Raw genomic sequence first — 26,960 nt, forward strand, 5'->3', positions numbered from 1 at the left:
AATGTGTGAATTTCCCCAGTGTGGGATTAATAAAGTATTTAATATTATTATTACTATCATTATTATTATTTTTATTGCTATTCTTTTTTATTTATTTATTTTTATATACAGACAGGTGACAGTGCAGTACTTGAGTAAACGTACTTGGTAATATTCCACCATCCTTTTTTCCCCCTGCGGAGTGACTCCTCTGTCTCCTACGCCATCTTTGTCCAGTCTCATCGCGAGCTCCTCCGCGCAGCCTCCCTGCATCCTAGCGCGAGCATCACTGCGCACCGAGCCGAGCACCGACAGAGACACCGACGGCTCAGTCAGCGGACATATGAGGTCTTTATTCCCCGGGACCAGCGGCTTGTTTTCGGTGTATTTCTCTCCCCGTCGCCTCTCTATGGATGTGAAGTAAGGGCGGGGCCGGTATTCAGTCGGTGTCCTCTCCATCTCTCTGCTCTTCTTCCCGCTCCGTCAGGACCGTACCCTGCCACAAACCCACAAAATGGCGGACATCATCGAGCTGGGACCCGCCTACGGTGAGAACCAGCCCTTTCTGCTTCTTCTTCTCCCAGCTGCTTAACGTCGAAATAACTGTCTTTAAACACCACGGGTCTTATTTTTATATTGTTTAACCGTCATTACAGAAGGTGTATCAGATTGAAATGTCCTGTGTCATCTCCACTGTGTGTCTGCACCCAGTTAATGAAGCGTTATCAGGCCAACACCCGTTATTTTATTTATTTTATAGCACATAAATGATCATTCTGCTGCTAACTGTTATTCACCGTCGTTACCAGCTCGAATAAACCTGTTTACATGTGATTATTTGACAGCAGACACGTCGGATGAAACAATGAAGCATCCACCGTTTGGTGATTAAAGCTAATCAATAAAAATAGAACACAGCAAGAGAAAATATAAAGTGAACCTTTATTAAAAACTGAGATTCATCCGACAATAAATAAATATAACACCATCCCGACAGACGCGTCAAACTGGGCGTTCTCGCGCTCCGACGCACCGTCTGCCTCTCCCGTGGGGCCTCATCAGCGTGCGTGCGCGTGCCACTCGGGGTGGGTATCTGGGGTGACGTCATGTCTGTACCCAGCGCTGTTGTGTGGGGACACAGAAACCCGACGCACCTGCGCATATTACTGAGTGTAGAGTATTGAAGGAGGGACTGAAGGAAAGTAATGAACACATGAAATAAAGATGCCAGAGTGATTATTGATTTATGTATTTATTTATTTATTGATTATTAATCATTGGCCAGGGTGTTGCACAAGGCCTCCTAAAGTAGCCTTCAACAAAGAAACAGTTGGTAAAAACTTGTAAAACTGTGAACACATCAACAAGAGGAAAAAAACTCAAAATGCATTTTAAAAACAGGAAAAGGACAAATGATTGTTAAACAGCACTGACAGCAGTAGTGACATGTGCACATATAGAGTGACGCTGCAAACATACAGGACATATTAATACCAGCAGGGACGTCACCAGAGGTTTTGGACCCCATGAGAAGACATCACATTCAGCCCCCCCCCACCACAGGCCACGCAAATCCTGTTCAACACTAGGGCTGGGTAATATGACCTCAAATCAATATCACGATTAACTAAACATTTTACCTTGATTACGATAAATGAACGATTATTATGACTTTGTTTTTTGCCCTCACGGTTCACTGACAATATTTGTACTGTAAATACAGTATTTATTTAGTGTGCTGCAAAACAGCTGTAGCTCCATTGTTAGTTGGTAAAATTTAATTTAATGTATTTATTTAACAGGTACAGTGCTCAGCTACTTAGCTGCACCAGAGTTAGCTATAAGCTCATTTTCATCTTTAGTCCCTGGGCAGGAAACACAGAATAATTTCTCTGCTGAAAGACACTGTTATAAAAACCAAAAACACAAATAAAAAATAGAACATAATCATGACACAACGGCTTCAGCAATAACAATTGCTGTTATTGCAACAATAACAACAGCAACCACAGTAAGATATAACAAGCTTTCATAATGTTAGATCATGTGTTTGAGTTCATGTGTGATGGTACATGATGGGGTTGATTTTATTTATATAGCAAGTTTTTAACACACTCAAAGTGCTTAACAACATCAGCCCAGAAAAGAAGAGGAGAAATTAAAAAGAAAAACACAAGGCATATACAACAACGTATTAAAACATGCAGACATTATCATGTATGACACACAGACACAGAAAGAATACAGCAGCCAGTCACCACCCAGTTATCCCCATTTAGATTCATGAATATTGTATCAGTGTGTCTGTGAAGCTGATGTGCACGTACTGATGGCCAGGTGCAGCCTGTGTCCAAAACATTGCTGCTGTGTCCGTCTCATTGAGCTCTGCAGCTTTGATGACATCAGAGCTGTTTTCTGTCGTAATGGCCACGAGGTTCTCTTCCATGAGGTCCCACACAGGAAGCATATTTCTCAGGCCCGGTGCAGTCGTCTATGATCAACTGGAAAATATGTCGTCTGAGTGCATCTGTTACGCAGCTCCCGTTCATCGTCACTGTAGTGCAGACTGAGGCTGGAGTGGGTTCATCAAGTGCTGAACAGATCTCAGTTCAGCAGGTACCTTTTTACGACATGAGTTGTACATGTTTGGCACTGCAGTTTGACGATGGCACAGAGTGTCTTCTGTGGAGGGCTTTAACGAGGTGTTAAAACCCACCGTGCTCCACTGTTGCTATGGGAGATGTAACCTACCCATCTTCTTATTATCACACACCTCATCAACCAGCACCGCACCACTGTCCAGAGCCTTTGCAGTAGTGCATTTTTTACTCCATTACATTTGTCACTTAATACTCACTTGTGATTTTTAAATTAAAACATATTTATGTTTTGCTTATGTGATATGATGCAGTGTACACTAAACTATCCATTAGTATACATGCAAACAGAATCATAATATTTTATCATAACCTAAGAAGCTCATGTTTTGATCATAGAAATAATATGTCTATGGTTGTGATACTTTGAAAGACGTCATTCTGCCTAATGAGTGCTTTTTACTTTTGATACTTTCAGTACATTGTGCTGATAATACCTCTGGACTTTTACTTCAGTAACATTTTGAATCCAGGACTTTTACTCATAATGGAGTATTTTCAAGATGTAGTACTTTTACTCCTAGTTAAGTAAAAAAAAATCTTCTTTCACAGCTGGTTGTGACATCATAACCCAGATTTGACAGAGTGCTGCTGACCTCCTTCAGCTGGGAGCAGGACTGGTTCACAGATAGTGGGAGCTATGGGGGAGGCAGGGTGCTGAGGGCACCACACAGGGACAGGGATGACTGATTTAGTGTGAATAGTTTTCTAAAAGTTTGCCTGTAATGATTAAACGGCAGCTTAGCGATGAGCAGAGTGTAAATACACAGAATTACCTGTGGCAGTATTAACCGTGAGGGGAGCAAACACAGTCTGTTTCACTGTGAACTGAACGGGTTAACTTCTGCAGTGACCCAAAGTTCTTTGTGAAGAATCAGGTGACACATTGTCGCTCTGTCTTTTCTCTCTGCTGTGTTTCTTATTGTTTTGATACACATTCCATCGACATGATGCTCAGCTCCACCGACACGCTTCACTCCACTCTGCCAGAGATTACCATCTGCGCCAGGTTTGAGGGCAGGACCAAACCATTTCATTAAAATAGAGGGAGGAGGAGGCAGTGCAGAGGCTCTCTGGGTGTTTAGCTCTTTTTTTTTAACCAACAATAAGAAAAGATAAAGAAACTATTAGTATTAGCTGCATATTCTGAATAAAATCTTCTGTTAATGACAAGAGGTTAATAATTCTAAGTTCTAGTATTTTTTAAGGGCCCTTGTCAGTCATGGGCCCTTAGATTCGTCCTAACGTTTCTCCCCCATACCCTGTCAGTGAATAGCAGCAGCAAGAAAATGCTGACATGTGTTTGTATTAATCATCCATTCTACTAAAGATCTGTATGGCTGCACCAACAAGAATTAATATAATCTAAGATTAGCTCTAAGTAGAGTTTAGTAAAACTCGGCTTAAAATGAGTAAATCCAGCTTTAAAATGAAGCAGTGCTCTGTTGCACCATTAAAATGAATCTCAGTTTAGTAAAGCCACATTTATTTATTTAAACTGAGTTGAATTAATATGGACAAGAATTAATTGCTGGTTAGTGTGGGTGAGAATCGCCAGAGGACCCACGATACGATATTATTGCAACACTTAGGTCGTGATACGATATTTACTATATGCTGCGTATTGTGATAAAATATGTTGCGATTTATGACCTTTTTTTCCAACTGCAAATTATTTCCTCAAAGGAAAACTTTGTCAATATCAGTATGACCTCTTGAGGTAAAGTTTTCAGTCTGTTCATCGACTTTAATCATTTTTATTGCAGCAGAATGTGACACAGAGCAGACAGACTGACCAACACTGTCATAACACCGGTCTGAGATGCTGCATACACCTGATAGACTGAACTGTGGGCAAATTTAACACCCTCTGAGAGGACAGATTAAGACCTGAGACAAACACTTCACATGCAGGTGTCCTGCTGACTGAGGGACAACACACATGTTAGAAGTGTCGTCTGTTACAGGAGGTCTGCAGTGTTTGCTCCACTGTGACTTTGGTGTCCTGAGACAGTGTCTCCTGTCCTCTGTCAGATAATGTCCCGCTCTAGTTTGGAGAACGTAAGACAGTGTCTCCTGTCCTCTGTCAGATAATGTCCCGCTCTAGTTTGGAGGACGTGAGACAGCAGTCTCCTGTCCTCTGTCAGATAATGTCCCGCTCTAGTTTGGAGAACGTAAGACAGTGTCTCCTGTCCTCTGTCAGATAATGTCCTGCTCTAGTTTGGAGAACATGAGACAGTGTCTCCTGTCCTCTGTCAGATAATGTCCTGCTCTAGTTTGGAGAACGTGAGACAGCGTCTCCTGTCCTCTGTCAGATAATGTCCTGCTCTAGTTTGGAGAACGTGAGACGGCGTCTCCTGTCCTCTGTCAGATAATGTCCTGCTCTAGTTTGGAGAACGTGAGACGGCGTCTCCTGTCCTCTGTCAGATAATGTCCCGCTCTAGTTTGGAGAATGTGAGACAGTGTCTCCTGTCCTCTGTCAGATAATGTCCTGCTCTAGTTTGGAGAACGTGAGACGGCGTCTCCTGTCCTCTGTCAGATAATGTCCCGCTCTAGTTTGGAGAATGTGAGACAGTGTCTCCTGTCCTCTGTCAGATAATGTCCTGCTCTAGTTTGGAGGACGTGGGACAGTGTCTCCTGTCCTCTGTCAGATAATGTCCCGCTCTAGTTTGGAGAATGTGAGACGGCGTCTCCTGTCCTCTGTCAGATAATGTCCTGCTCTAGTTTGGAGAATGTGAGACAGTGTCTCCTGTCCTCTGTCAGATAATGTCCTGCTCTAGTTTGGAGGACGTGGGACAGTGTCTCCTGTCCTCTGTCAGATAATGTCTCGCTCTAGTTTGGAGAATGTGACAGCAGTCATACCTGGGTTCACATGTTTTTAGCATGTAACAAAAGCCTTGGTTTTTAGCAGCGCTGTATGGACGCAGATCTTTCACAGGCAGTAGGTGATGGACTGTTATCTTCTTGGCTGTCTCACAGTTGGATGGTAGTTGTGTCGAGCTCAGTCTATCCTCATATTTTTCCGTCAAAAAATTTTGGCCAACCCTGGAGAGCCACATCTCTACTTGTCCTTGTTGTTATGAGACATTTTTAATGAGACGGTGACCAACAAAGATCCTCAGATACATTGAACATGACTCATTCATACATTCATACATTGAACGTGTGAAGGATTTCAGACATTCATCTGATGTAACTTTACTGACGTCACTCAGGCCTCAACTGAAATGAGCTGCCAATTTAATTTGATTGCAGATCGAAAAATGTGAAGTCTATAAGCCAGTAACCATTTTTGTCATTGTCAGTTAATATGCTGATTATTTATTTGATGATCTGATTAATCGTGGGCCTATACAGTGTCAGACATTATGTCATCAGAGATTTAATTTGCTGAGGAAAAAGACAGAGAAACACAGACCGTATTCACTTCTTGTTGTTGTGGTGGTGTTGTAGTTGAATGGTTGTTGCTGTTGTTATTTCTAAAGCTGTTGTGACATGAATATGTTATATTTTAGCAGAGAAATTATTCTCTGTTTCCTGCCCAGGGACTACAGATGAAAATGAGCTTATAGCTGACTCTGATGGAGCTAGTATCTGTGCACTGTCCCTGTTTAATAAAATTAATAAATAAACAAACAAACCAAGGAACTAATGTTTTGTTTTTTTCAGTGCAGGATTCAGTAAAATAACATGTTTTAATGCAGTGCTGGCCTCGTATTGGCTCCCAGCCAGCCAATGAAGAGCGAGTACTCTGTGTGATGAATTAAAGTTGCTGCTGCAGATCAGAAACTCTTCCTGTGACTGAGAGTCCTGTTAGTTTATCCTCAGTGTTACTCAGTGGACTGTTAAAGCCTCACAGCCCAGTGTGTGTGTGTGTGTGTGTGTGCGCGCGCGCGTGTGTTGCTAGGCAGCAAGCTCAGCTGCTTTCAGCTCTTTCCAAAACATGACATCATCTGATGGGGTCTGAATGAACGCTGACAACAACAGGAAGGAGGATTTTTAGGAGTTTGGGTTGTGATTAATGGAGCTAAAAGTCAGTTTAATCAGTGATGTGTTAATGTCGTAGAATTAAGTGTGGTGATGATGTCATCATGTTTCATACATGTGATTAATGTGGAGCATCGTCACAGCACTGTACAGTTACAGGTGATTGGTGATTTGTTCTGGACGTTTTGTTCAGTCTTTTATTTCAAAAATTGTTTGATGGTTTTGGTTGTAGGACGGGCTCAGAATCACCTTAATTATAAGATTTCTCTCAGGAAGTGATGTGACGGTGTAAATGAGGCCTTAGAGTTAATGTTAAAGTTTGAAACAGTTTTAATAAAGTAGTGAATTTAGAAATACGTGAGTTCTGTTTTTTGATTTCTGTCATGATATCGAGAATCGTGGAAATTCACTGGTATTGGTATCGACTACTAATTCTGGTATCGTGACAGGCCTGCTCATGACATTAGATATTCTGTTTAATGGAGAGTAGGGGTGGGCGATATGGCACTAAAATAATATAATATTTCAGGATATTTTTGTGATATTCTTGATGATATAACAAGTTATTATTAATCAGTCATTTTAAAATATTAAAGTACATTAATTGATAGTAGTAATGGTCGTTTGCAGCGCTACACAGCTGATTTATTTTAACCAGACAGTTTATAGTGGATGAAGTTAATAATATTTATCTTTGTGTGCAGATTTTTAATATCAGCAGAATATTAATCAGTGATTCACCTGCTGCAGAAACAACCACACATTCCCTGTGAGGCTGATCTGAGGTCACAGGTCAGTCAGAAATCAGAACACAATCTGTTGAAGCTGTGAGGTGTTTTTGGATGTTGGTTACAGTAAAAGTCAGAATCAGTATGTTTGTTGACAACAGTGACAATGATAGTGATAATGATATTCTTGACAAGATGACAAATTAGTAAAAAATATATATTTTTAATTTAAGAAGGTAGAATTACAACAAAATAAGTGATGTAGTTTTACAGTTTACCTTCAAATATTCAGTAAAAACTAAACAAAAATTATCTCTCATTTCTTTAGTTTGTGAACAGCAACAGTAACTCAGAGTCAGATTCAGATTCTGTTACAATATTAATAGTTTAACTAAATAAAATCTATCCCTGGGATCTATATATATAAATCAACAGCTGATTTCCTTCTCTCTTTTTTTATGCTCTTCCATTTCTCCTCTAATCATCAGGCTGTAACCTGTGACAGGCTGTTATGAGACCAGAGCGGCACGCATCACATCACGTTTTTCATCCCTACAACAGGAAATTACAGTGGCGGCTGGTTTTGAGCCATGACTCCTTCTATTCTGGCTCCCAATAACACAACAAGACAAACACATTTTAACACTCCTATGGAGCCTACAGCCCTGTGGGGGAGAGGCAGCTGCACCTCCAGCTGATATCATGATGTCACTGTGACGTCGCTCTAAAAGGGTCTCTTTGAACACTAAATGTCGCTACTTCATATTAACTTTGAATTTTTGATTTAACAGGCTAATTGAACTGGTTGTTTGATAAATACATTTCAGATTTCATCAGTTCGTAGTTTCGTTAGCCAATTCACATCCCTTTTCTTACATTAGGTGTTTATTGGAAGTGCTAGAGTACTCTACTAAGTTAGTGCCAGTACTTGAATATAGAAGTTGCTTGAAATGCCCCTCCCTAACACGGCCTTCATAAAGGACACCAACACATCTGAGCAAACAGGTTCACCTGCAGGCTGCAGAGGGAAGAGTCCAGGTTCAGACACACATTAAAATAAAGCAACCTGTAGGAGTTTCCAACATTTTAGCTGCTGCAGAGGAAACAAGTTCAGGAAGTGTCTCCTGGGGTCTCTACTGTGGAGACATACAGACCATAATTACAGCTGCCAGAGAAAATCATCAGGAGACAGGACAGAGACAGAGGGAGAGGGACTGATCACAAACGTTCTGCTTTAATGTGATTATTTCATGTTTCAAAGATGTCCTGGACGAAGAGCGCTCTTCTTCTTCACATGATATCATTAATATCTCAGAGACACTTTACCTGCAGGACGAGAAAGAAAACAGCTGATTATCAGGGTGCTCTTATACTCAGGCCAGTACGGTAATCTGTGTGTGTGTGTGTGTGTGTGTGTGTGTGTGTCCTCGTGGGACAGATCAGTATAACAATACTCCTCTGTACGCAGCTAACAAAGACCTCCACAGACTCCTCCTCCTGCTCCTCTTCTTTTTCTGTTTTCCTCCTACATGAGCCCCTCTCCCACTCTCTCCCATCTCCCATCTCCCCCCTCCTCCTCCTCCTCCTCCTCCTCCCTGCCGCAGGGATCTCTTCAGTCCTCTGATGTTCCTAATGAGACCTCAGGAGGATCGAAGTGATGACATCACTGCCTGTAAATGATGTTACTGTTTTTAACAGTGATGTCATCCTGGGTGGTGTGGTGGTAAAAACGATTTCATCATCACTGACTCAGCAAGGGGCCAGTGGCTGTAGTTGAACAGTCAAATGAAACACTTACTAAACACTTTCCCCTGACCTTGATGGAAAACAGGAGGTGATGGAAAGATGTGACGGAGGATTTGTAAAGACTTCAGAGAGGACAAGCAGGATATTAAGACAGTCAGACTGCACTCAATCTAAACTCTGTCATTATAAGACAGCAAATGTAATTGTCCTGGGTCTGCCATGGTGAAACTGTGATGTACTAAAAGCTCATCCTAGATACTGCACCCTGTGCTCTCTCATCATGCTGTTTGGTGCAGGCTGTATAAACCTAATTACCAGTGTTGGAGTGAAATAAAAAAGGAAAACAGGCAGCCGGTCACAAAGGTGAAACAAAATGGTCGCTCACACTTGCCCTCCTGTCTGCTCATATTTATTCACATAAATCCTAATTAGCATGATTGTGTGGAAATAATGTGATGTTAAATTTATGCAAGATAGCATATTGTTTGTTTCTATGAACAGCTGAATGGTGCGTCGCTTTCAAGGAATTGTGGGACGACATTATCTCCTTTGTGTTGGTAAAGGATGGCCAAGAGTATCCTTTGCTAAAGGAGATAAGAAAGGAAGCATTGAAGCACCTTTGATTCTCATTTAGAGAATTCAAACAGCTCTTGTCATGGCCGCCACTTAGATACCTCCATTTTACTCAGGTAGGAACTTAACTAAAAGAAAAAACACTATTCCACTGCAGCCCAGGACCTTTCTCTTCAACAGTCCACCAACCATAGGGTTGTGGTGGCTGCTATCTAGTTGCATTATGGGAAATGTAGTCAGGAGATCTCCCTCTGCTGCTGGGAGAGACTACAGCCCTGTTTCCACCAAACCCTTTCAGTCCAGTCCCTTTGGAACCAGCAGTAAGCCTTCAGACATGGCACCTAGACCCTCGGTCTGTTCAGACAGTCCTCTTAAATGTGGGCGGGGTTGTTGTCACTCACTGCTCCGTCCAGCACTCACTGTATTTCCTCATCAGCGGTGACACAGATGGAAGTCTGCACCTGGTTTATCGTCCACAGAACGAGGCTGCACGCCCACATTTTCACAACAAAATAGAACAGGCTGCAGTGAGAGTCTCTCTCCATGGGATATTTCAAAATAGCAGCTTTGTGCATTTAGTCCTTCTCAGGCAAGCTCAGGGGTTTAGTGTTGCTGTAGCCCACAGGAAGTGAGGATTAGAATATATGACCTTCACATAATCCGCTCCAAATGAATCTATATTTTTAAAGTCATTACTAAAAGTGTGTGTCATATAAAAACTAAAGTGATGGTCAAAGTTGTCACAGTGAAATTTAAGGTGTGCTGATGGATTCACGTCATCAACTCATGCATTGAGTAACATTACAAGTTAACGTTCCACCTTAAAAGTTGCCGGCAGTCGGCCCAGTGAATGAAGTTATTTTTTTCTCTTTCATTTTATAGTTGTAGTTTACTGATGTATGAACAGAGGTTACATAAAACCAGAGTGAGCGTCCTCTACTGACCAATCAGACTGCAGGGTTTCTAGCTCCACCTTTTAGTACCAGATCTGTGTGCTAGGTACCCCAACAGAGGGGGGACCAAACATGGGGACGCTAAGGAACGCTGCTGTTGGTACCATCCACAACTTTCACTGTGGAGACAGAAACAATGAACAGAACTGAATCATTAAACGATGTTGTTAAAGTGAGAGCCATCAGCAGGGTTGGAAATGAACCTTTTTTGTCAACCTGCCACAGTGACTGTTGGATTCCAAAATCTAGCTGCTCAGTAGATTACTGTTGTGTTTTTGGCTGGTGACTGAAACAAATCTAGAAGTCAACTGCTGGTGCTAATTTCACACCCTGGCTATCGTCCATGACATCAGCAGCAGTAAAGGCGCATATCAAAAACCTACTGCAACATTATATTAACAACTACTGTTCATAACTCAGTATGTGATAATTATCTAATGGTGGTGAATATTACAGAGTTATCTTAAATCACAACACATCAATCTGCTCCTTTAATTATGGCTGTGACAGTTTGGTCCATAACATGTGAGACATTAAAGTATCTGAATTATTATTATGACATAATTTCTTAATATTTTCATCATTAAAAAAAAAATTCAGTTCATTTTTAACATTTTTGCCTAAAAAAAACATTTCAAAAGATCAGCTGATCTGAACTGTTTAATTATTAATCAATGAACTGAGCAGTGGTTTGGTGTCTAACATGTCCCCTCTGTGTCTCTGTGTGTCTGTCTCAGCCATGTCTCCGGTCCTGGCGGGCTTCCTGGGAGCTGGTGTTCTGGTTTTGGTCGTGGTTGTTCTGGTTCTGCTCTGGTCTTTCTGTCAGCGCCGTTACCTGCGCGTCTCTGGACGCTACAAACTGCATGGCGACCGTTACTGCGATGCCGAAGACCCCCCCTACAAGTTCATCCACATGTTGAAGGGCATCAGCATTTACCCAGAATCCCTCAGCAGCAGCAAGAGGATTGTACGAGGCATCCGGCGCGCGGACCGCTCTGACCGTGACGGAGAGCGAAGCTGTCCCACCAGTGCCGGCACTGGGAGGGGCATGGTGCTGGTGGATGCAGAGAACAACATCCTTGACGTCCCAGGGCAGCTGCAGATGAGTCACCTAGTGCCGCCCGCCCACGGCCAGGCCCGAGTGGAGCGGGCGCTGCCGGTCCGTGCCGACTACTGCTGCCTGGACAGCAGCTCGGCCAGCAGCAGCCAGACCAGCAGCAAGACAGCCTCCCCCTTCACCCCCGCCTCCTCGGATCCTGAGCCCGAGCCCAGCCTGGGCACAATCAGCCTCACCGTCGACTACAACTTCCCCAAGAAGGCCCTCGTGGTGACCATCGTCGGGGCCCGGGGCCTCCCCGCCATGGATGAGCAGGCGGGCAGCTCAGACCCCTACGTGAAGATGACCATCCTGCCAGAGAAGAAGCACCGCGTCAAGACCCGCGTGCTGAGGAAGACCCTGGACCCGCTGTTCGACGAGACCTTCACGTTCTATGGCGTGGCCTACAGCTCACTGCCTGAGCTCACGCTGCACTTCCTGGTCCTCAGCTTCGACCGCTTTGCCCGTGATGATGTCATCGGGGAGGCCGTGGTGCCGCTGAAGGGCGTGGACCCGAGCACGGGCCGAGTCCACCTGAGCCAGCAGATCACCAAGAGGAACATGCAGGTGAGTGACGGCGGTCAGCACGTGGAGAAGGTTAGCTACATCTTTAAAGGGACAGTTCACCTTTAAATCATAAATACATATTTTCCTCTCACCTGTAGAGTTTAATGTTTATCAGTCCAGAGTGTTCTGGTGTGAGCTGCTGAGTGTTGGAGAATTCAGCCATAGAGATGTCCTCATTTGGCTCCAGTATAACAGAACTAGATGACACTGGATCAGACTCGGCTTGTGGTGCTCACCCTGTCAGGGATGGGGATCGTTAAGATTTCAATGATACAACTACTCTTACCGACACTGCTCATCAGTCCGGTACTTTAATGGTAATGCTAATCGTTTCTTGAGGGTTTTTTTAAGAGAGAACACTGAAACAAAAAAAAGAACAGAATTAACACTGCTTTACTTTCTATGTATGTAAGTACAGTATATAAATTAACATTCTGCTACAGCATTGTTTTGAATTCAATTTCAATTTTCAATGTTCTTTATAAAGCCCAACATCACAAATCACAGTTTGCCTCAGAGGCTTTACAGCAGACAGCCCTCTGTCCGCTGACCCTCACAGTGGATCAGGAATAAACTCCCTAAAACCCCTAACAGGTAAAGAATGGTAGACACCCCAGGATCCTGAATGAAGTACTGTCATGGACTCTAACATACCTGAGGTTGGTGAGGTAACAGGAGATGAACTACAAACTAGGTGGTTGAACACGGTGTATTACTCCGCCTGTATGTGATGAACTTTGAATAGATGTTACCAAAGATTGCTCGTGTCTCTGCCCTCACATGCACAGGTGTTGCTGAAGCAGTGTCAGCATCAACTCTTGTAAAGTATAACCATACTTCAAAGCACTTTGCTCTCGCCGCCATCGTCACTGAGAGCAGGACCACTGTGTGTGTGTGTGTGTGTGTGTGTGTGTGTGTGTGTGTGTGTGTGTGTGTCAGAGCTGGCCCTCACACATGCAGCAGACTGCGACACAGGCAGCTCTCCTCTGGGTTGAATAGTAAAAATGCATCAGTGGCAAATATCTTAATCTTATCAAATTACAGATGGACTTGGTGAGATAAAAACTGTACAAGATCACGTTTATGTAACCTAAATAGACAAGAAAAATATCCTCTGAATTTCTCCAATACTGACAGCAGAACTTTAACGTCGGAGCTTATCAGTACTACAGTCTTTAATAATGTGGGGTTTCGGTACCCATCCCTAGTCTCGTTCCAGAAATCATGACCCGGTTGCTCAAGATAATCCACAGACCAAAACAGTCAAACATGTATATTGATTAGTGGGTGAACTGTCCCTTTAAAGTATTATTCTGGAGTTATATTTTGTAGTTCTGTGTTTAATTTCTATCAGATGGAGTTACACTTTGTCCAGTTTCAGTAATGATCCAGAAGTGTTGTTGTCCAGCTGGAGACATGTTAATCAGTTAATCAATAATTTGTTTATGTGAATGTTGCTTTGGACAGAAGCATCTGACTAATGAATAAAGTCAATATCTAATGGAGAAAACAGTTTTACAGATTATTTCTGAGGTTCAATATGAACCTGCAGCCAACAGTTATCATTATTATTATTATTATTATTATTATTATTATTGATGATTATCTAACAAAATGTATTGATTCTTTTCAGTGGATCTGTTGTTTAATGTTCAAACTAAAGCTAAAGAAGTCCGTCTTTATTTCTCAGAGATGTTTTTCAGTCTCACCAATGTCTCAAAATTCTGTAAAGACGTTAAAGTGGTAAATTCCCAGAGGAAGCTCAAACTGGTGATCGTGTTCAACCTGAGAAAAAAACAAAAATGTGATTCATTCCACTGTGATTTCACTTAATGTGAAAACACTCCTCTGTGTGTCTGTGTGTTGTTGTTATTGTTGTCCCGACTCTGACTAAGTGATGGTGCCGTCAGCAGCTGTGTGTCACCATGGCAACAGGCTGGTCTGACCTCAGAGCGGTGGCTATAATCCGCTGACAGTCTGTCTCAGTGACAGTCCCGCTGCTGTTCTGTGTTTATCAGGTTAAAGTCATGAACATACCGATGAATAAAACAAGCTGCAGTCTCACTCTGAAATGTGCTGATCAGCTGTTGTTGTGCTGGCGTCGTCTGTGAGGGTTTAAAATGTAAAATAAAAACCACAGAAACAAACTCAGACTCAGAAGTAAGGTTTTAAAATGCAGGACTTTAATTTGTATTTTCACAGTGTAGAATTACTGCAGTAAAGTGTCTGAAAGTCGCTCTGCAGAGACAGACTGAATGTGATTGTGTTTTCAGTGTGAGAGTCGTGGAGAGCTGCTGGCGTCTCTGTCCTACCAGCCGGTGTCTCATCGTCTCAGCGTGGTCGTCCTGAAGGCTCGACACCTCCCCAAGATGGACATCACCGGCCTGTCAGCAAGTGAGTCGCCCTCTACTGGGTTTATCTAGTTTAAATTTCACAGCGTTTCTTCCTCCTTTTTCTTTGGTTGACACTTTTCCTGTCTTCAAATTTAACTTTATTGTTAAATAAACACAGACTGCAAACATAAAACAAATGATAAAATATGTTTCTGTCAGTCAGAAGAACAGAGACTGATGTTCATATTTTGAAGGAATTTAAATGATAGTTAAACAAAATGTGTTTAAATGAAACACTGCATTATGAATATCATGAATATACTTCCACTGATTATTTAGTGGACAGTTGTGATGATTTGTGGTCTAAAATCCAATCCAAAAAGTAAAAATGCCAAAATAAAATGTCCACAAAGTGAGCAGTTCAGCTCACCTGGGCTGACATGGACTCACCTGTTCTCTGTTCCTTCCCCATTGGTCTACGGTCGACCCTACCTGAGTGACGTACCTCAGGCCATACTGTAAAACTACAACTTTATTTTCTGTAATGCCATACGTTTTTCTTCTTAAAGTACTTTAATTTCATTCCAAAAGTCTCAGAATATTTTAAGAGTTTAACTGACATTCAAAAATGATGGTGTTGAGCTAGCTAGCTTGCTAAGCAAGCTAGCTAGCTCAACCCACATGGACTCACTTGTTCTTTGTCCCCTCCTTGTTGGCTGATGGTGGAAATTCGGAAATGCGCAATTTGAAATTCGCAAGTTGAAATCGCAGCGACGAACGCAACGCAGAGGAATGAACCCACACACACACACACTCATCACACACACCTGAGTGACATACCTCAGGCAGGACTTGAACTCCAGTTTCCAGGTTGCCAGTCCAGATCCTTCCCACTGGACCAGGTGAACACCAAGGACCAGAGAGCTGAAGAAGAAACTTCACCTTCATCAACGTGAATTAAATCAGATATAAGACGACATGATGCGGTCTCCTTCAGCTGAACGACATGTTCACTTGGAAACTTTCCACACTTGTTTTTTGGACCAAAAAAAATTTCTGGATTGTAGTTTAAGCCATTTCCATCTCTCCTGTTGAGTGTTTTAATGGATTATATGTGAGGTTTAATGGAGACAAACAGTCTCTTAGATGGACCTTAATTGTTCAGTGACATTAAAGGCTTCACCCCAAAGTTGTCTTCATGGATAAAAGTCTAATTCTTCTCTGTGAGACTCCGATCATTCTTACCCCCCTGGACAGCTCAGCTGGTAGAGAAATAATCTTACAGTGTGAAGGTTGTGGGTTCAAATCCCCCCCTGAACTTTTTTTTTTTTTTTTTTTTTTTTGTTCCTTCTGTGGACCCTCAGACTGTTCCTGGTTCAGTTTGTCAGGTTCATTCATAACAGGCTTTTTACAATAAGTAACACCTTAGTGAAACAGTCCAGGGCCAACTGATGATGATGATGATGACAGCAGTGCGTATGGTAGATGGGCTGGCTCGAAAACACCCACATGTTATGGATTCACAATGTGTAGAAAATTAAGATTTATAATCCAGGTATTGGACTTATATGCTAACTTATTAACTGTTTGGCACTGAGGTAGTGTGATGAAGATCATTTTATCAGGGAATAACTGGTAGATGATTTGCTCTCATCTATAATATTATGTAACTTCATTTCTTTCTACTTGTAGGGCCAGTTTAACATTTAACTCAATAAATTTCAGCACCTCGTTATCAGCCCCAGTTTTATCTTCACACAGCTCAGGTGCAAAAACACTGAGGAGATGAACCGAAGCTGTAAAAAAATTTATCAGACCGCTATATTCGTCTGATTCAAAGAGAACTACAACTAATTAGTCTAATTGGACGATTCACTACTCTGTTGAAGGTTAGGACCTCCACACAGTGTTTGCATCAGTCCCATGATTGAACCACTAGATGGAGACATACACCATGTGTTCACACTGAGGGCTGAGCGGAAGACGTGCTGCAGTTCGTCCTCCATGTTATGCTAATGAATAAAGATGGCTGGAATCAGGCCTGGGCACTGTGACAAGATTATTGTTAAAACCATATTGGTAAGCTGCAATAATGGTTGTCACGGCAACAGTTTTTAATTAAAACCATCGAATAGGAAAAACAGGATCAGCTCACATAAATGAATAAATGTTTTTGAGGGTTTAAAAAAAACTTAGCTAGAGGGAAGAACCAAGTGTAGAAAGTTTTCTAACATGTAGTTCATCTGAGAGGAGATGACATCATATTTTGACACAAGTACAACAAGAGATAACATCAAAATTCAGGGCTTCAGTTTTCAGTTGTGTTCATGACTAAAAAGTCTTCTGTATGACACTGAGTTTGTTTCTCAGCCTCCAGACAGCTCGGTTTATAAAGACTGAGTGTCTTCGTCTGATGGTTGTGGGTTCAAATCCCATCTGGTCTGTTTTGGTTCAGTTTGTCAGGCTCATTCCCAACGGCTTTTCACAATAAGAGACACCTTCATGAAACAGTCCTGACAGACAGAAAACAGCACCTTAATCCATTTACAGTTAACATGTTAAGGTGCAGAAAATTGAAATCAACATTACAGGTAACAACACCTTAATTTGTACGTCAAAGGGCAAAACTTAAAATTGTGCTCAGCAGGATTTGAATCCACAACCTTCAACCTATAAAGCTCTTTCTCTACCAGCTGAGCTGTCTGGACTTTGAGAGAGGTTGAGATTAATTGAATATCCCGAAATAATAGCTTTTGTATCCTTCAACACACCTTTGGGGTGAAGCCCTGAATTTGATTTAAAAATTCCGTTCCTATGAAGGATTGTTGTCCCTTAAAAAAATCCTTAAACCATGCAAATAATCCAATAAAACCTTCGGCAGGAAAGACAGGATTAACTCTAATGAAGGACAGAAACCAGAAACTTTTTGAAGGTTAAAACATCCAACTCGAGAAGATAATCAAGTTCAGCTGAAGGAGACCGCATCATGTCATCGTTCATCTGACGTAATTCATGCTGATGAAGGTGAAGTTTGTTCTTCATCTCTCTGGTCCTTTGTGTTCACCTGCCTGGAGGATGGTCCAGTGGGAAGGATCTGGATTGGCAACCTGGAAACTGGAGTTCAAGTCCTGCCTGAGGTGTGTCACTCAGGTGTGTGTGATGAGTGTGTGGGTTCATTTCTCTGCGTTGCGTTTGTCGATGCGATTTCAACTTGCGCATTTCCGAATTTCCGCCAACAAGGAGGGAAAAAGGAACAGGTGAGTTGAACCACCTGTTCAACAGACCTTTTTGGATGTCAGTTAAACTCTTAAAATATTCTGAGATGTCTGTGAAGTTTAGATATTGTAGTTTTTGAAGATTTCATAAAACCTTTCCTGCAGGAGATAACCAAGTGCAGAAGGTTTCTGACATGTTATTCAGCCCAGAGGAGACTGCTTCATATTTTCATGGAGTTAAATCTGATTTAAAACACGACAGAGTGACACATGAGATCATTTTATCTGAGACTTTGTTCAAGTTCATTGTCTTCATTGTGCTCAGTGACACTCTGACAACAACAAAAAGAGACATTAGCCACGACAAACAATAAACAAGCAACAATGTGCAGTTTATATTGATGCATCAACTGTTGAGCAACTTCACTGCCTGAGCAAAGAGGTCTGTCACTGATTTTATACTGCCGTAATGTTTTTTTTTTTGAGGGAAGGAGTGAGAACAGAGTGTAAGAAGGATAGTTGGTGTCCAACTGTTGTTTGGGCTTTTTTTGCAGCGTGTGGTGTCAGTGTCATGAAGTTGTAGTTCTGTGCCAATAATAGATCTGCTTTTGTTGCCAAACCACACAATCACACAGCCCGTCAGAGCAATATCAGTGATGCAGTCACCAGAGTTCACTGGAGTTTTGGTGCTCATACATTTTAAAATGCCTCAAAGTGCAGTGTTCACCTCCTTGTAACTGCCTGTTCAAAGCAAAATGCAGCACTGTTATTCTGCCTCACCATTATGTATGAAAGGTACAGTTGCTAAATGTGGCCACAGAGTTGTTTCGCCTTTAAGCCGACAGCGAATGTACAAATAGCACTGAATCAACATCTGTGTAAAAGGGACAGCTGGCAGGACGGGACAGTGTGACGTTTTGACAGCTTATGTCAAAAAGCACTGCAGACATGTATGTTATATGTCACGCTAGAGGCCGATGCTGTTGTGTTACATGTCGTGCCTGTCACACCTTTCTTGTTTTCTGTGATGTCATCATGCTGTTAAAATCACACAGGAGCGACATGATGCCACCGATATTTGGTTCTGTGTAAAACTGTAAAGGCAGCACAACAACAGGACTCTGTAGCAGCTCAATAGCGCCATCTGTGAGATACAAAAAAACTTCCTGTTGGGCTTTGTGGAGGACGCATATTGTGATATATATTTATGTTAAAAAAAAACAAAAAAAACTTTTTATTTATTTTTTATTTTGACACAAGACTTTCAGCCTTAAAACTTGATTGGTTTACCAACTGTTTTTTTTTGTTTTTTTTCAATAAATGGTTCATTAATTGATCAACAGAAAAATAATCACAAATTATTTTGATAATCAAATAGTGATTTTAATCATATTTTAAGCGTCTGCCTCTGAAACTGGAAGAGATAATTCTTTTCATACATGAAAGTTTACTGAAGATCTTGTTGGTTGGATTAAACATATTTATTTATTTATTTATTTTGCACACACGTAAAACTGCATAAAATTATACAGAAAAATACAACAAAAGATAAATGACAACAGGAAGTACACTGAGCTGTCAGTGAAAAATCATCCAATAAAAACCAAGAAATACACAGAACACGGTGCAGAGGAAAAAAAGGGGAAAAATATATTTACATTCATGCTTTGGGACATTTTATGGCAAAACAATGAATGGATTTGATTAAAACAATAATCAGATCAGCGTCGTCATGGTTTGTTGATTTTTGCAGTTTTATTGAAGTGAAGTTTGTAAAGTTGGTTTTGAGAAGTTCCTCATGAATCAGTGTTGTTGTTTTGTTGTTTCCTCCTCAGATCCGTACGTGAAGGTGAACATCTTCTACGGACGTAAGCGCATCGCCAAGAAGAAGACCCACGTGAAGAAGTGCACCCTGAACCCGGTCTTCAACGAGTCCTTCATCTACGACATCCCACCCGAGCTCCTGCCCGAGATCTCCGTGGAGTTCCTGGTGGTCGACTTCGACCGGACCACCAAGAACGAGGTGCTGGGCCGCCTGCTGCTCGGCCTCCACAGCCCCGCCCCCTCCGGAGCCTCCCACTGGAGGGAGGTCTGCGAAAACCCCCGCCGGCAGATCTCCAAATGGCACAACCTGAGCGAGTACTGAGGGAGGACCGCCAGAAACCAGCTGACTCCACCCATCGGCTGGGACTCCACCAGTGGACCCCACTGGGAAATAAAAACTCAGTGTACAGCACATACACGCACACACACACACACACACACACACACACACACACATATATATACAACAAATACAACACATACAACAAACACACACACACACGCACAACACACACACACTGTTGTGATCATAGTTAAACACTCTCTCTGTCTCTACTCTTTCTCTTTCTTCCACCACGACATTCGCAGTCTGATAAAAATCCCGCAGTTCTTTAAAGAAAAGAAGACGAGCTGTTTTTAAAAGAGAAACCATGAGTCCATTTCTCAGACTGTCCTCATGTCTCCTGGCTGTCCATGTGTGTAGACGGGGGGAAGGAATGCTCACATATCATTTAAAAAATAAGAAAAAAAGATTCCCCTCTTGCTGTTGTTGTCATGCAGTTCATTGCATGTCTGTCCCAAGAAAAAAAAAACAAAGCAAATGAAGAGCTGCTGACTGATCGACAGGAAGACGGTTTAAATATTCACTAACACTGCATTTAACTAATATATCCAATATAAATACTCCTCATTAGGACCAAATAAGAAACTGCTACAAAGCTCCCACGTCTCGCTCCTGATACTCGACCACATGATCCAATATTTGACATGTTTCTGGGGGTTAACGGAGGTTTTAGTCGGCAGCATGCTCCCTGCCTCTCAACGATCATCTTCACTCATCGGTCCCGCAGACTGAACCCCGATCCTGGAGGAGGCGGAGTCTCCGTCATCGCCCTCATCTTAATGTGGATTTACAAATATCAGACACTGATGAATCAAGCAGACTGAGAGACGATGTAAAATACGTGTTTGTAACATGAATGATATTTAATTTACAAAATCCTTGAGATGCTCTGATGGAAGCAGGAAGCAGCTGTGGCGGCTGATTGAAACCTGTCGTCATGACTTCATTATGTCGTCGTTATCTGGACTGCGTCACAGAAATCACTGAGTTTGTTATCTGGAGATAATAAGACAGAAACATTTTGATATTTGAGTCAATACTTTCTCATCACAATTAAGTATATAGACGATGTTGTAATCAAACCAAACACAGACACTTTGTGTTTTATCTCAACATGATGAAGTCTTGATCAGGGGCGCAAAGTTCTGGCAATATTCAAGGTGGAAACTTTCCATGGGAATTAATGAAGTGTAAATACTTATATAATATTTCCTCAGGCTGTTTTCACCACGTGTCATGTAGATAGAAACAAACCTTTGGCCGTCACAAGCAGACATGACTGTTTAAAACAGGAATGAAAAAATCAGCTTTATACCTTCTTTGCAGATGACATCACACATTAGTGTCCAGGCAAAGACTGAACCTGCATTAATGCCTTTGATTTTTTATTTTATTTTTATTTTTTTATTTATTTATTTTTTTTTTTTACAGCTGTTTCATTTTGTCAAATTAGGGAAAAACAACCTGATTTTTAGTCTTGAAAAAAGTCAGCAGATGTGGATCAAAAACCTTCATCTTCAGTCCAGAGGAGCAGAGTCAACTAATGTCAAACATCGAATACGTCTCGCATTGGACGCAATCACAATGTGCTGTGACGGCTTGTTTTTAGACACAACTTAGATTTAACAGCGTTTCACCAAACTTCTGTAAACGATTGATCCAGTAGGTAGAAAATAGTAGCTAAAGTAAGCTAATGTTGGCTAGTAACGTTAGCCTGACAGCAGTGAATCCATTTACAGATTTGAAAAAACTGTGAAGCAAAACATAGAAGCTCACGCTGACATATTAATACAGTTATTATTATCATTAGTAAAATGTTCGAAAAATGTTAATGAAATGTCCAGAAAATATTATTAAATTTTCAGAAAAAAATGTATGTGTTTTTACCCCCAAATAAATTCACTATTAAAAGGTCTGATTTTTATATTTAAATTGTGCAGAATTCCCAGAGTTTTACTTCCTGTGGAAATGCTCCAGACACGCAGCGACCCTCTGCAGCCGTAGAGTCGATGTTTACGGGTGTGAAACGCCGTCAGCAGCCACAGCTCCTCTTCGCTTCCGTTCTGTCTCATTTTGTGTATTTTCTTTGTCGTCTGTCTAACTCGGTTTGTGAAGGATTTCTCCCCGTGAACATTTCCCTGCAGAGATGATTTCATCAGCCTGCTGGTGGCGCTGTTGCAACTGTTTTCAGTTCATCTGAGTGTGTTTTCTAAAGCCCAGTGGATCTGTGTCAAAGTGAGGTTGAACTTGGTTTGTATACTTGTCCTCCACAGTTCTCTCCAGACGCACACGTTTAAGTTAGTCCACCTTAAATCTGCTCATCAGGCCGACAGCTCTCTGAATACCTGGTGTAAAACCTGGAGGTGTAACGCCGCCGCAGACAGCTCATAGAAACAGCTTTATTATCAACACATGAAGAAGAAGAAGAAGAAGTTGTCATCCTTCACGCTGCTGCAGGCTGACGCACTGACTGACTGTAGATTTGTACAGATATGAAGATGTTTGCTGGTTTCCTTCCTGTCTGATGTCCTCGGAGCTTTAGTGTGTTTGAGCGCCCCCTGCTGTAGACCCGGATGCTAACCTCTGTGTTAGGTTTGTTAACACTAATTGGACGTGCAAATAAAAAGAACAAGTTAGCCCTGAACGCCTCGTCTGACGCCTCCTTTGTTTAACATGTTATTATTAATGTGATGTTCTTCTTCTGTCTTTGTCTCCTCCGTCTGTCGGGACAATGAAAAATATTGTTAATTCACTACACACATTTATATTAACTAATTAAATTACATTGAAATGAGTCTTGGTGCCTGCATAAATGTGTCATTCTTCAGCCATCCGGATTTGAAAAATAAGACAAACACATCAAAGGAACATACAAAATAAATGAAAGATCAGTCATTAATTTTATTATATTAAAATGGCCTTTTATTTGTGGCTTTTGCTTCATTTCCTTCGTACCTGACTCAGAGTTTAAACATTCAGCACTGATTATTATAAATGTCACTGTGACGTCATAATAGCTTCAAATACAAATGACACTAAATCCCATTTTAATGAAATGTGTCATGTATCGTGAGATAAATTTGTATTTTATGTCTTTTGTTTTCATAAAATAACCGCTGTCCCCTGGGCTCACGTCCACCACACTGTAATTCAGGGAGTTTATCATTTCTTGTGCACCAGCGACAGCCGTGGCTCGAGGCCTGATGTGTTCCAGCTGTCTGTCATTTTTGTGAATGTGATCAAAAGAAAAAGAAAAATATTTGTAGTTTCAGTGGGAAAAAAAACGAAGCCACCCTCCTCTGATGAGTAGAGAACAGTCCCTAACTCAGATTATAATCTAATGTTGATTCTCCTGCTGAAATTTTAATAATAATCTTATGTAGCTGTAGCGATTTTAGCCCCGCCCCCGAAAACATTTTTCCCGCCTCCGAAAGCACTAAACTTTAGTTCACCTGGAGTGACGTCAGAGCCACGCGCACCTGTCCAACTCACCATGTGACTGAGTGGATTGTTGGTTCTAATGAAGAAAATAAGACGTAAAATGAATAACGGAGAGTTTCCTGTTCTCTGTGGATTTAACCTGAGTGTGATGAAGATGGAGGAAGACTGTGGAGCTGAGTTTATTCTTCAAACATGGAGGCCGACAGGTGAGTCTCAGGTGAACATGATTAACCCGGTGTTTGATCGGTTGGCAGGTGTTTCAGGTGAGTTTAATCAGTCAGGAGATTAAGAACTTGTACTTAAGTGTTTCCATTACTTCACACTCACCAGCCACTTTATTAGGTACACCTGTTCAACTGCTCATTAACACAAATATCTAATCAGCCAATCAGGTGTCAGCAGCTCATTAACATTTAGTCATGTAGACATGGTGAAGACGAGCTGCTGAAGTTCAAACGGAGCATCAGAATGATGAAGAAAGGTGATTGAAGTGACTTTGAACGTGGCATGGTTGTTGGTGCCAGACGGGCTGGTCTGAGTATTTACTGGGATGTTCAGCACAACCATCTCTAGGGTTTACAGAGGATGGTCCCAAAAAGAGCAAATATCCAGTGAGCCAAAATGCCTTGTTGATGCCAGAGGTCAGAGAAGAATGGCCAGACTGGTTCAAGATGATAGAAAGGCAACAGGAAGTCAAATAAGCACTGGTTCCAACCAAGGTGTGCAGAAGAGCATCTCTGAAGCAACAACACCTTGTCCAACCTTGAAGCAGATGGGCTACAGCAGCAGAAGACCACACCAGGTGCCACTCCTGTCAGCTAACAACAGGAAACTGAGGCTACAATTCACACGGGTTTTCTCACCAAAACTGGACAATCCACCTTATTTTCAAACACAGAAGTAAATAGTGATCAACTTCCGTTTTTTTGTGCGTGACTTCCGGTCAGCCGCTTTCCCTCATGCTTTCCCTTACCGGAGCTAACGGTGCAAGCTAATTTTTTTCAATCTTCAGTTGTTTATGTTAGTAAATCAGTTAGTTAGTTAGTCTGTGTATTTTGTATAGATAACTGTGCCCACGTTTCCGTTATAAATGAAATTTATTCCCTCTAAATGCGAATAAATCGCACGTCAATCAAAAACTATGATCCAAAAAAGCACAGTCTATCCGGAGTGAGACAAACTGCTTGATCCCCGTCTCCAGTGTACCAGCAGAGAACCTGCAGAACCGAATCAGTGAAAAAACACACCGGGCTACACAGCCTCTCTACCTGAGCAGCTGAAGCTGAGGCTCACACCCTCGACACACAGATGGTGCTTCTGCATGCCAGCCACACGTGTGCTCAACTGTGAGACATAAATATGTGAGGTGTACGCTGCTTTTCTATCTTTCTTTCCTTTTCTTTCTTTCTTTCTGTCAGCGACATACACTCCTAACACAGGACGGGTTGTTTTTATTGACCGAGTTGATCATTAAGCCACAGTGATGCGCGGATCGGCTCTGATAGCACCTGAATCAGCATGTACGCATCAACCATCCAGCCGTTACAACATGATTGAGCTAGCAAAGCAGTTTTGTGTTGCTATGTGTGGTATTTATTCAGTTTTGGGAAATCACGATGTCTAGAAAGCATCAGTGGCTGCAGCTGACAGGGACAGCTAACGTTAACACTAGCAGCAAAGCTAACATCAGGACGTCATCTGTTAAAAGCCTCCCGTTGTCGGATACGACATGAAACTACTCCAGTTAGCTCAATCGTGTTGTAACTAAGACATCCGCTGGAAAAAAAAAAAATTCACGGACCGTTTATTTGTTCAATCATTGTGTTTAGACTTTACAAACATCAGATTAGTCTAAACTGTGATATAGTGGCGTGAAAAATGTGATTGATATATATATATACATCTATATCTATCTATATATATATATACATATATATATATATATCCTTTGTGTTTCAAAAATGAAAAATGAGGTGAATAGAAGCTCAGTTTTAGTAAGTTTTCCAACTTTTGCCAAGAGGGAACTTTAGATATTGCTCCCTAGATTATGTTCACCCAGTTTCATGCAGATCGCTCAAACTTCCTAGGAAGAGATCCATTTGAAGTGTTTTTCAAAAAATTCAAAATGGTGGAAAATCTATATAAGCGGAAGTTATGGGTTCTTGAGGCAAATGTGTTCCTCATGAGGAGAGGCATCTCTGTGCAAAGTTTCATGTCTCTACCACATACGGGGCATGAGATATGCCCATTCAAAGTTTGACATTTCAATGGGTTGCTATAGCGCCCCCCTTTGGCCAATTGATGTAATATTGCTTCATTGGCATCCTCCCATGACCCTCTACCACTGTGCCAAATTTCACATGGATTGACCAAGTCAGTGAGGAGAAAAACCTGGAACACACACACACACACACAGTTTTCCTCATTATATAGTAAGATTGTAAGATTGAAATAAAATAACGTATAATATTTAAAACGTCAATAACATGCAGCCCTTTGCCACAACAGACCTGTTGTAGACTGAAGAAAAACAAAAGCAGGTGGTTTTAAATGAACTGAACTCGTCATCATTAAGCAGTTGCACCATATTAAAACATCAGTATACACAATATCACATTACACAATAGAAAATGGTTATTTGGCCGAGGATATACAACCCTGGGCTGCAGAGGTGGGAGGGAGTCACACGTGCAAGTCACTACCTTCAAGTCTCAAGCAAGTCCCAAGTTACTGTGGTGAAAATCAAGCAAGTCAAGTGGAGTCCTTGCTAGAAGTCAAGCAAGTCACAAGTCAAGTCACCCTCACAGACTCATAAAGATCATATCACATAAGCTGCACCCAGTGGTGGAATGTAACTAAACACATTTACTCAGATACTGTGAGTACAAATCTGCGTCTGTACTTCTCGTTCCCCCGTCTACCTGTACTCCACTACATTTATCTGACAGCTTTAGTTACTAGTTACTTTACAAATTAAGATTTTTGCACTCAAAACATGTGAAAATGTTCAAGTACAGCTGGAAGTATGAGTCAGTTATTGGACTGAGAGTATTGTGATAATCATCTACGCTGTTTTTAATAAAAAACATTTTAATTCTAATGTAGTGGTGCTGCTAAAAGTCTCTACAGATATCTGCAGATGCACAGCATGTGATAAAGTATTGTGTGTTTCTGTGTGTTGTGTTTTTAGCCTCCTGCATGATTCTCACTCTCTGAGCAGACTGTGTGCACCTGTTCTCCTGATGTTCTCCTGATGTTCTCCTTTTGTTTATGTATATACATATGTGAGCAATAATTGATGGAGGGCTTTTGGTCTGAAATAACTTTGTGCAATAATAATGATTAATAATTATTTTGTTCAGGGACTTTGGCATATCGATAACCTGGTCAGTTCACTGCGACGCAGTTCACCACCATCATCTGACTGTTTTATCTCAGCTACCTTCTTTAGCTGCTGTGAAGTGACGTCCACTCTGACTGCTGTCACAGTTTCACTGTCTGATGTCATGCCCGTGGTC

At 41.6% G+C, this 26,960-nt stretch overlaps 1 protein-coding gene across 1 annotated transcript; it reads left to right on the top strand.

The window, feature by feature from the left end:
* Nucleotides 1–223: 223 nt before the first annotated feature.
* Nucleotides 224–21,429, top strand: syt11b (synaptotagmin XIb). The gene is made up of 4 exons (XM_049583821.1): nt 224–527; nt 11,361–12,286; nt 14,560–14,680; nt 19,670–21,429. Exons 1-4 carry the CDS (start codon nt 494–496, stop codon nt 19,978–19,980), a joined length of 1,392 nt encoding a protein of 463 aa, XP_049439778.1. The 5' UTR covers nt 224–493; the 3' UTR covers nt 19,981–21,429.
* Nucleotides 21,430–26,960: the final 5,531 nt, after the last annotated feature.

Source organism: Epinephelus fuscoguttatus, linkage group LG8, assembly GCF_011397635.1.
Source record: "Epinephelus fuscoguttatus linkage group LG8, E.fuscoguttatus.final_Chr_v1".
NCBI classification, from domain to species: Eukaryota; Metazoa; Chordata; class Actinopteri; order Perciformes; family Serranidae; genus Epinephelus; species Epinephelus fuscoguttatus.

Bases quoted from the DNA above. Each gene is read 5' to 3' on its own strand.
- syt11b (XM_049583821.1), top strand. From the start codon at position 494: ATGGCGGACATCATCGAGCTGGGACCCGCCTACG. The intron at 528-11,360 runs GTGAGAACCAGC...TGTCTGTCTCAG, and splicing joins CGAGCTGGGACCCGCCTACG to CCATGTCTCCGGTCCTGGCG. The intron at 12,287-14,559 runs GTGAGTGACGGC...TTGTGTTTTCAG, and splicing joins TCACCAAGAGGAACATGCAG to TGTGAGAGTCGTGGAGAGCT.